Consider the following 11,394-nt stretch of genomic DNA (forward strand, 5'->3'; position numbering starts at 1 on the left):
TTCCTGAGAGGGAAGAGTGAAGAAAAGGGCTGGGAATGAACAGACCTAATCCAGCTTTTATCACAATTTATCCAAACACCTGTGGAATTAGTAAAAAGAAAACTAAATCAGCCAAAATCCATCCGGTCATGCAGTGTCAGCCTGCCCTTAAAAGCACAAATATAAGCAGGTTTCCAACGAAAACCACATTAGAAAAACACTCTTAACACTTAAAGGGCTTCAGGATGTGAAAAAAAATGTAAAGGAGGGTTTAAATTTTACATTTACTTACTCCAAACTCACAAAAATAAAACTTAAAGTAAAATAAATAAATAAAAGCTTTCTGAGAATCCAATACCATCATTTATTTAGTAAACACACAGAAAAAGAAAAGCCGACATTTAGCAATGTATGTGCAAAATACGAATTCAAAACAATAAAAACCTCAAGCATACCAAAAAAAAACATGAATTAACATCCATTTATTTACTTACTTACTCAATTAAGTACACTTAAGACAAAAATAAATAAAGAAAATACTTAACAGTGATTAGCACATACTTTTATTTTGAAAAACAGAATCTGCTTCTGCCCAAAATCGTACCGTCCTGTCAGAAAAATGAAGGCAAATCCAAAATTAAACACAAGCAATACAACTCATAAGCTCAAAAAGGTCAAGTCGTTTTAGTTTGAGATGTCAAAAACATGCTTGAACGGAGAAAGATGTGGACGCCGCATAAGACGCCTTTAAAGTGCAGATGAGAAGACGAGCTCGGGTTTGCAGTGATCTCAGATTGTAATGGTGGGAGAAAGAGACTTTCAGAAAGTCCCATTCAGAAGCAGTACAGCTTTTTCCTCTTTAATACAGCGATTAAAACCCCAGACAGGTTAATGAGAGCTCATTTCTTTCAATGTCGAGTTCCAAAAAGAAGAAAAAAAGCAAAAATCTGGACCTTCTCATCTCCAACAACTGAAAAACACTGGACTGCAGCTGCAACCACAGCAGAGGAGAGGAGAGCAGCGTGCCCGGGAAGGACGGCTTTGAAACTCCCCAGATGTCGTGTCCAACTCAAAGACTCCACCCGAAAAACCCACAAGCCCCAAAGGATCCACCAGGAATATCCCAGCATCCAACACTGCAAGAGGCTCAGAACAAAATCAGCCGTTTCTGCCAGAACTTCTGGATATCTTCAAAGAAAGATCCCCAAAGTAAGTTGGACTCTTTCACTTTTTTTTTTTTGTTTACAGTAAACTGACTTTTTATTTTTCAGTATTAAAGAAAGGACTAAAATGTATTGCTTCCTAATCGCAATCCAACAATAAGGAGGAACGTTTGACAGAGGAACATCTGTGCACCTAAACTTGCCTTCCCTCAAAAGACACGTAAAAAGAGAAATGAAGACCCGCTTTGACATGAACGAATAAATTCTTTGGAAAAATGACTGAAATGGTGTGCAGGTCCCCTCACAAAGTGCTGCCTGAACCGGCCTGCGCAGCATCCCCAGCGCAGGAGGACACCCCAAAGGTGACCTTCCCCTCCACCTGTCTGGACGTCTCGGGAGGAAGCCCTTTCTCCTGTTTTACGGGAAGGCGCCGTGTTCTTCCTTCCACTTCAGCAGTTGTTTGGAAACGGTTTCACTTCATTCCAGCTTCGACATCTCGTACTTGGTCGTCATGATTTCCTGGAACACCACACAGAAGATAAAACATTGAAGGTGTGCGCTCCGGTAGAAGTGAGGGGCACACACACGCGGGTCTGGTGAAGAAACGTCCCGCCGAGCAGAAACCGCCAAAAGCATCAGAGTAGAAGTTGGCAGAAAAAGCAAATAAATTCGGCGGTTTCCTGCAGTCGTGTTTTGTCTTCCCGACTTGGGAGTCTTTCAAAAAGTCGTCACACTTGGCATCACAGCCGGGACAGGAAACGGACCGGAGCAGCTTTGTTCTGATTTTATACACTTAGGAGTTTAATAAAATAGGAACTATTTAATACTTGTAAAGATTTTAAACCTGTTTTTTTTTTACTTCTCTTTGCTTAACAACTTATCAAGCTTTTATTTAAATCAGCAATGCAGAGATTTTTATGTCTAATAAAGAGCTAGGATCTAGAAATAAGGAAATGATTAATAAAATGAGCCTAAATTCTTTTGCTCCAAACTCTTGATGATATAAAAACTTCATTTAAGACTCAATAAATCTCAAAACTGTAACTTTTGGTTCCATTTTAGGGATTTTAGAGTTCAATAAAAGTTAGACTGGCATTAATTTTTAATATTTTGGAATCCAAAATGTTGATTTATGTTCCAAGAATGTGCTAGTTTTAGATTTTATGAGGATTTATTAAGATGGACCAACTTAAGACTTTCTGTTGCTGGAATCAAAAGGAACAAGAATTCATAAAACTAAAAAACTACAAGCCAATTGCTTAGAACTAACAAAAATACTTTTATCAAACAGTTTGCTTTTTTACCTTATTTTTCCCTTTTCGAATGCTTGTTTGGAACTCCTCGTTTCAAGATAATTTGACTATCTTTTTGTGATTTTCCTCTTAAGTTGGTGTTCTTTTCCTATTTCTAGGCTTCCTCTTTGTGCAGTAATAATACGGGTCAGCCTGATGAAGGTTCCCAACTTCCGTTTGTTTCATCGGGTTATTTGTTAGCATTTCTTCACATTTTGGAACTACATTTGCTGGAAGAGTCAGACCAGAGATCTGAACCTGATCAGCGGCATTTCACGTTCCGACAGTGAAGCTGAAGGGATGCACCACTACAGACATGAAGAACTGGGAGCACTGAGACAAAGAGTTCATTCTATGATGATGGCTACAGATTTCAGAGCTCAGGGAGGAAAAACGAAAGCGGATAAAACATCTTAAAGAGCTGTAAATATAGCCCATATATACAGCAGAAACGTCAGTTAAAAAGGAACTTTTGTGCAGTTAGTCAATGAAAAAAATGCCTCGTGTGTGAGTCATGTTTTTCTTTTATGTAGCTCCTACCTCATCGGAGTCGAGCAGGACGGGCAGAGCTCTGGAAAAAAAAAAAACTCTTACAAACAGCTAGAAAAATGACAGATAAGCAAATCCATGAATGCAACAGGATGCTTACACATCACTGAGGGAACTAGGAATGTTATCCTCCACCCATTTCAGGTCTTCATCCTGGAAAAGTGGGCAGAGGGATGAACCAGAGCACACACTGCCATCTGCTGAAATCAGACCTTTTGACACGTTTTTACCAAACTACAGTGTTATATCTGCTGAGACTTAGAAGTCCCGATCCGATCATCTTTGATCTTTTTCAAAGTTTTTCAGTTATAATTAAACCTGTTGTTTTCTAGGACATAGTTTCTGCAGAACAGCAGACTATTGGAGCAGAGTAAGCCCCTCCCTTCCCATCATCCATCTGCTTACACACTTTCCCGCCAGCTTAATGCCCTCACAATCCCAAGCTAACATTAAAAAAAAAAAAGATGCAGATGTAAGATTGAAGCTGTCAGCTGAATAACTTGAATAAAGAAGTACTTAAAAATGCATATATTAGCTTAATTTTCTTCATACATGTCCTCCATCGTCAAAAAACTGTTGAGAACACCCAAAACTCGATTTTCATCAGAGTGGGTCTAATGCCGTACGCGATTCGTGGGTCAAACTCAACTCTTTTTGGACGCGAATTGCTTCTCCAAAAACGTGTTCATGAAACAGACGTCCCAGATGCGTGTGGGAGGAGCTACTGTTTTTAGCCTCATTGCTACATGGAGCGGTGTCTGTGTGCATCTCATTTACAATGCATGAAATGATTAATTTTTTATTGATTTATTTTAAAGCGTCAGAAAGTACCTCTCCATGTCTGGGTTCATTGAATGCATCATGAACAAAGCTGAGTCCCTGATTGGTTGATGCGTCTTCTTCACCAAAGTTCAGATTTTTAAACCCTGGACGTACCGTGCCGCATAAATTATTGCTGCGACGCTCAAATTGCGCCGCGCTGGACGCTAAAACTACGAAGGACCTGAGATCGCATCTGCGCACTAAAACTGGACGCATCTGCCTTACGGAACGCGTTCGGCGTAAACGTAGCTTTAAGACGGTTGAACTATTTATCAGAGAATGCTGTTTTGTTGCTTACCTGGTTTGTGTCCGCTGATTTAGCTGAACCGTTTATCTCGTTTTTAGCTGCTCTCAACTTTATTCCATCAGCTGAAAATAAACAAACGTGAAAAAATAAAATATAAAAAAAGGTTCCAGAACATGAACTTTTCCTGATTAAATTATATCTGTACCAAGATTTGCAGAAGCGACGAATTCTTCAATCTCCTCGTCATCAGAGTCATCCATGAGAGGCGTGAAAGCGTACCTGGAGACGTCAAACGCAGATTAGAAACGTCTAAATTGAGAGTCAGCGTGAAGTCCAGCAGCTCCGCTAACCTTTGGTTGTTTGCAGACGGTCGCCATAGGAACATGATGACGAGCAGGATGACGGAGAACAAAAATCTCCAGAAGGCATCCTCCACCCACAGCTCAGTCCAGTCCTTCAAACACACAGCAGGAGATCAGCAGGAGAAGACGCCAAACGCCATCAGCGACCTGGCGGCGTACTTACGGACTGACAGCTGGCCAACTGAAACCTTTTAGCATCCCAACCCATGAAAATGATCGAAGCTGAGGGAGAAAACGGAAATAAATCAGAATCTGGATGCGAGACGTAGAGCATTAGTGAAAACGACTTTACTTACCAAGAACAGCAAATATTAAAGTATTAGTGAAGTGCCTGTAGAGAGACAGTTTCACAGGGTTTCTCCTCAACTTCAGAGTCTTGATGGTTTGTGCCAGACTGACAAAGATGTTAGCAGTAGTCAAGGAAAACAGATTTTCACTAAGCATGAAACTTAATTATCCAAAAAAAAACAAAAACAAACATATGTTTTCAAGCTCAAAAAAGGATCATTTCTATCCAGACAACTGAACAACAACTGTTTAAATGCAGATGGCAATAAAGCGATACACTTACAAACTTTTTTACTGTTCAAACAAAAATATTCACATCTTTAAAATTCATATATTTTTAAATATTATTGAGCGACTAGCCTGTGTATGCTTTCAGGTTTTTCTCCTGCACAGGTCAGAAAAGACATTTATTATGCTTAAATACTACTTTATATTTGTGTGGATTTTCACATTTAAAGCAGGAGCAGCTCAGCCCTAACACTGCCCCCTTGTGGTCAAAGAATGTATAGCACTCTGATAGTAACCACAGAAAAATCATTGCAGATGGGTCACAGGAAAAAACATACTTAAAAAACCAAAATCAATTCTGACACTTTTGCTAGTTTTCTTCTAGATTTATCAGATCTTTACACTCAGTTTTAACCACTGACTGATTTGAGTACTGAACTCAGTGACCCAAACAGGAAGAAGCCAAAACGCCATAGACTTCTACAGAGAAATAAACAGCTATTACTCAATCATCCTGCTCTGATACCTTTTCCTTAAGATAATAACATTTTAAACATGTGACAGACTTCGTGTAGCTCAGTTTCAAGTGGTGGGGGTGTAGACCTTCAACAAGCTTACTCCTGATTGGTGAGAGTGGTTGCCATAGAAACCTCAACTGGAAAATGCGATTCGATGTCTTCTTCTTCTTCTTCTTCTTCTTCTTCTTTCTCTTTCGGCTTTTCCCATCAGGGGTCGCCACAGCGAATCATCCTTTTCCACCTCACTCTATCATGAACATCTTCTACCCTAACGTTAGCCAACTTCATGTCCTCTGTTAAGACATCCATGTATCTCCTCTTTGGCCGTCCTCTTGCCCTCCGGCCAGGCAGCTCCATCTCCAACATCCTTCTACCAATATATCCACTATCCCTCCTCTGAACATGTCCAAACCATCTCAGTCTGGCTTCTCTGACTTTGTCGCTAACACAGGCAACATGAGCCGTCCCTCTGATGTACTCGTTCCTTATCCTGTCTAACCTGGTCACTCCTAAGGAGAACCTCAACATCTTCATCTCTGCTACCTCCATCTCAGCCTCTTGTCTCTGTCTCACTGCTACCGTCTCTAACCCATAGAGCAGAGCTGGTCTCACCACTGTCTTGTACACCTTTCCTTTGAGTCTTGCTGGCACTTTTCTGCGATTCGATGTCCATATCGCAAAAAATAAAATAAAAAAGGTGACTGAATTGACTTCATTTGATGGGAAACCTATGATGTCACACTCATATACAGTCAATGGTTTTAACCGAAAAAATAGTGGCAGAGTGACCGTGACCACCACCTCTCAGGTGGGTGAGGAGGGAATGGAGTGACACTAGGAAAGACGGCAGGAGCACAAAAGGATATCCACCAGCATAAAGAGGAATCAAGCAGAGCCAGGGGAATATTGGCCAGCAGGGCAAGGTCAGAGTCTTTTGTCTATAGGGGGGGACACAGCAGGATCAAAGGATGCAAAGAGGAGGAGGAGGAAGATGTGGGACAAGACTCATTATAAACACAGAAAAACCCACAATAAAAAGAACATTTAAAGTAGGGATGTCCCAGTCAGGCTTTTTTAGGCTGATTCCGGGTCATTTCATTTTGCAGATCCCGAGTCCTGATCCGATACTTTTGTAATCAGATCCAGCTTTTCCCTGATTATTTTTTTTATTAGCCATAGTTTATCATTTAACAATTTAAACAGATCATTTCTGCAAAGTAGCTTGAACAAACTTTAAAAAAATAGGTGATAACTATTGATGTGAGAAAGATCGGTGGCTGTGGCTTTAGTCTCTTCAGGTCTATGTCACACTCGTATACAGTCTTTGTGGCAATAAAATGTTTTGATCCGTTCATGATGTGCAGACTTCTAGTAGAGTATTCATCTGTAAAAATAAGCTTTAATATATATCCTGGATCATAATAAAAATAATACGGGATACAATATCCGATTCTAATTAAAACCACATAATTTATGATCACATGATCAAAACGGGACATCCTCAATTTAAACTTAAATCCAACACCTCTTGAAGTTTGTGAGTGTACATCATCAGATGCTTCAATAATTGCAGACAAAATATCAGCTCAGTGCACTAACAGTAGCTTTAACCCCTAGATGTTATTTAAGGTGGTACTGGAAGGATATGAACCACAAGGCGCACGACTCAAACACGGCCAGAACAATCGCTGTCATGAGAGCGGGGCCGTTGTCCCGACCCTTCACGGTTCGTTTCAGAACCAAGAAAAGGTTGTGTAGTCATATTAATATATTATATAGACAAAATGGGTTCAGATGATGACAAACGCATTTACAGTGGTCCCTCGCTATATCGCGCCTTCACACTTTTGTTTTTTATTTTAAAATTCTGCTTGCTTTTTTTTCAGCAATATAATTGATCTCCTTCGTGCCATGTCTCCTGTACAAAAGCGTTCGGGTTGCCAAATTCACATAAAGCAGATCTTTGTTTTCATTCTACAAAACTGAACTTGTAAGGTTCGAACTTTGAGAATTAAAACAAGACAGAAAAGTGTGAAAATGTTAATGTCTGGCTAAGAAAATTGTATAAAATGCGTAGTGAGGGGATTTAAAGCCTTAAAGCCGATTTCCCCTGACGCTGGTAATCTTTAAATTGTAAACGAGGGGCCACTGCAATGCAATTTCTAAAGAATATTTCTCAATTTAACTTTTCATTTTGACGTGTCTTACTTACCCCAGTAATCCTCAGGACACCTTCAACACAGGCAAATCCAAAGTAAAGGACTCCAAGCCCCACAACTCTGTGCATCACGGTCCCCAGTCGAGGCCTACAAATACACAAACAGCATTTAAAAAAAAGAAAATGAACAACCAAAGTCATGTTTGTTAAGAAATAAATAGGGTTTGACCTACTTTATAATCCCATAGCCCAGACTGACAATTATGACCAGCAAGCGAGCCAGAGTCCTCTTCAGGGCTGAGACCAGCTCGGCAAAGATCAACAAACCCGGAGCTAAAGAGAAGAGCGCCGGTTCAAAAGCGAACAGAAGATTAGAGAAGAAGAAAAAAAAGTTGCCGGTCGTTCGAGGACACTTACAGGCCGAGCCAACAACGTTGGTGTTTTCATATTCGGCGCAGAAGACCGCCATCTCCACCATCCCCAGGAAGATGACCCCTGCTATCCAGAACTGGATCCTCAGCAGATCCTTCCAGTAACAGGCCGCCCAAATGAACCACAGCAGGGCGTAGAGGATGTACACGACACACATGACCATGTAGAACTACAAAAAACACACAGGAAACCAGTCCCATTCAAAGTCAAGGCTTCAGTTCAGATGCTCCTCTATTGAGTTCTTTGGGTTAGATATCAACATGTTCATGAAGAACAGATGATATAGAACCACAACGGATGAAACCCAGACAGAGCTTTCACGCACGGAGGAGGAGTGATGGTGAGGTGGGCTTGTTCCGCCGAACATCCTGCTGAGTTTATTGTTAAATTATCTGCAGACTTAAACCTTTCTATTAGAAAAATTCAGCCGTCTGACAGATCAGGATGTTAACGGGTGACCCAACAGACCTACACGCTTAACGTGAGATCCTAAAAAAAATACAATAAAATAAAAAGTTTACTGATTAAATAATGCATTACTTGTATTTGTTATTTTTGGTTAGGAAAAGAAAACTGGAATCTGTCCGGCTACTGTAAGTATTATTTTTTACTTATACAATTTCTTCAGGGCCTGAAGAAATTGTATCTACTTTTCAAACAACTTTGTTTATTTACCTCTGAAAAGATGTTTCCATTATAATAAAAATGATTTTTTTATTTATCGGTAAGCTGAAAAAAAGTTTGCTATGTGTATATATATTTAAAAACACAAATCAAAGAAATGTTTAAACCGATTTGAGTTGCAGTGTTTGGTAAAGAGACAATCAGTGTAAATAAAGAAAAGAAAAGGAGAGAGAAAAAATGTTTTATGTAAAGGATAAAACATCTTTACTGCTGGACTGACTTAAACTAAATGGTCAAACTCTAAAAGAAACATTTTTTTAAGAAATATTTTTGTAAAAAGTTGTACTCTGATGGCAGTTGTATTTTAAGTGGCTGTACAAGAAGAATTAATCTGAGGAGTTACAAACTCAAAGTGCTTTAAGCAATCATCTACTTACAATCATTAGTGGCCATTCAGTGACAGAAATAAAGCCATGGCTGCCTTTCATCACCACGTTAACTGTTTATAAAGTAAAAGCAATGTATTAGAAAAATGATAGATCATATTTAACAACTTATTATTATAGAAAGCTGAGGAAAAAGGCAGCAGATAACGTCAGATTTCTCACATTTTAAATTCCAGTTGGCCTCTTTGGTGGATAAAACCTTAACAACCAGCAGGTAAGGTCCATCCCTCCATGTGGTGGCTATGACCCCATCTCTAATCTTCATTGCTCCGTCCTTCGAGGAGCTGCTGTCGTACTCTTCTGTGAGCCATTTAGTGTAGTTTTCATCCTAGAGCATCAATGTAGTTTGAAGGTTTTTTGAAGTGAAGAAATTAGCAGCTGATCAGATTATTCTAAATGACAAACTTGTATATTCCTACCTGCATCCAATGCGGGTCAGGTGGACTGACAAGACGAGGGTTTGCCTTGGCTTTCTGAAGGAAGAAAGTTAAAAATGTTGGCGTGGTAAAATCTCACGTTGTGGACTGTCAGATGATGGTGGTGTAATGTAACAAACCCACTTTAAGCATTTGGAATGAGCTCGGTCCATTCTTGCACTTCATAGGGCTGTATCTGTGTTCGATGTACTCTCCCTGCCCGAGGGGATTCGGGTCCAGGCTCTCCCCGTGGCTCAGAGGCGTCTTGTCGTACATTTCCTACGGAATTCATGAATCAAATAAAATTCAGCAAAACTGGGAGAGAGAAAAAAAAACAGCCAACAAATAAAACGATGTCTTTCAGCTCACTTCTAGATTGTTGAATTCATTGTGGCAGGGGTAATATTTTAGGAGCCAGTGGATGGTGACGCTCACTTCCTCAGGACAAGCGAAAGACACAACTAAAAACAAAGAATTTTTGTGACATTTTTTTCAACCATAGAACTTTTTCTTTAGCTTAACTACAAACTTGTGGCCATCCCTTACCTTTCAATTCAATATCCGTGCCTTTAAACATGGATTTTCTCAAGTGCAGCGGCCTTGAGGTCTGCACAGTAAATCATGTTTGTTAAATACATTATCATAAAGGATAATAACTTTGCTGACCTCCCTATGCACTAAGATATAAACCATTTGTTACTGATATGTCATACAAAAATAAATTTAACAGCCAATTTGGAAATATATGTATAATAGTCATTTCATTTATTTTAAACTAAAATGCCCTAAACTACCAGGAACTAATCTGAAATGCAATACAACCAGACAAAAGTAAACCTGAAACTTTTAGTGCTTTCAATTATTAAACTGTTTTCCATTACTTAACAATTCGTGGAAAATAAACAAATCCTCCTTTTGAAAAATAAAAGGGGGAAAAAAAATTCGTTCAAATTCTCATAGCTGGTAAAGAGATGCAAAAATGTATTGGGGATGTATGTATTCTCCTATTTGTTGTAATGTTTTAACATGTGTAGCCGCTTAGCTAAAGCTAGTTTGTACTGGATTACTTCACAAGATGAGCTAATTATCTTATAGCATGTTTAACTGCTTTTCTGATAATTCACGAGTACTTTAAAAGGAATACTTCAGAGTTAAGTCTTAAAACAGTCATCTTTGAATCAGCTAGATTGTGACCTGTCATCTTAAAACGAGCTAACACACTTACACAGCGCAGGTCTAGCTAACGTTAGCCCCAGCTACATTAGCCGATACTCACATTAACGACTGTTCGTGTCCAAATTCCCGTCTCTGGCGCTGCCACGGCTTCATCTAGACGACTTGCAAAAATTAAAGAATAAACCAACCAGGAACGAAAAACTCCTGTGCCCGGACAGCTCCACGTCCGCACCCTGACTCCAGCTGCCATGTTTGTGTGCCGCGTTAGAGCACTGTCATGTAGGAGGCGCCGTGAACGCAACACTCAGAAATGTAAACACGGTTAGTCCCGCCCCCAGCCGCAAAGCCTGAAGCCCCACGTGATCAACACTGATTTAACTGATGGGAAATATGTTTGAATCCCACATCCCCACACACTCCTGATCACAATTTGCATAACTTTAATAAATTATAACTTTAAACTCCTCAATCTGAAGGTCAGAAGTAATATGGATAAGGAATCTGATTAGTAATTAAACCACTATCAAATAAACAGGAGCCCTGCAAAAACTGTCTAAATGCCAACAGCTGAAGTGTGCAAATGATATTTAAATAAGCTAAAAATAATTACTCAAACCGTGATCTGCCTTTAAGAAAAAAAAATTGAAATGGAAAATCTGGAGGAACATCCACAAATTCATGAGCGCTTCTGCTT

At 39.6% G+C, this 11,394-nt stretch overlaps 1 protein-coding gene across 2 annotated transcripts; it reads right to left on the reverse strand.

Moving 5' to 3' along the window:
• Positions 1–51: 51 nt before the first annotated feature.
• On the reverse strand, positions 52–10,998 carry tmem87b (transmembrane protein 87B). Of its 2 annotated transcripts, none has more exons than XM_011484654.3 (19): positions 10,801–10,998; positions 10,071–10,131; positions 9,894–9,985; positions 9,669–9,803; positions 9,528–9,581; positions 9,271–9,436; positions 9,100–9,161; positions 8,024–8,207; positions 7,840–7,939; positions 7,661–7,754; positions 7,096–7,167; positions 4,711–4,819; positions 4,578–4,636; positions 4,403–4,506; positions 4,258–4,331; positions 4,104–4,174; positions 3,084–3,136; positions 2,975–3,005; positions 52–1,661 (listed from the first exon to the last, which is right to left on the reverse strand). In XM_011484654.3, the coding sequence occupies exons 1-19, from the start codon at positions 10,948–10,950 to the stop codon at positions 1,620–1,622; spliced, it is 1,713 nt and encodes a 570-aa protein (XP_011482956.1). In that variant the 5' UTR covers positions 10,951–10,998; the 3' UTR covers positions 52–1,619. The 2 variants fall into 2 exon arrangements, with proteins under 2 accessions (XP_011482956.1, XP_004077497.1); XM_004077449.4 differs by lacking the exon at positions 7,096–7,167 and adding an exon at positions 6,315–6,386 and having other exon boundaries at positions 10,801–10,997.
• Between the last annotated feature and the right edge of the window lie 396 nt (positions 10,999–11,394).

Source organism: Oryzias latipes, chromosome 15 (assembly GCF_002234675.1).
Source record: "Oryzias latipes chromosome 15, ASM223467v1".
Classification (NCBI taxonomy): domain Eukaryota; kingdom Metazoa; phylum Chordata; class Actinopteri; order Beloniformes; family Adrianichthyidae; genus Oryzias; species Oryzias latipes.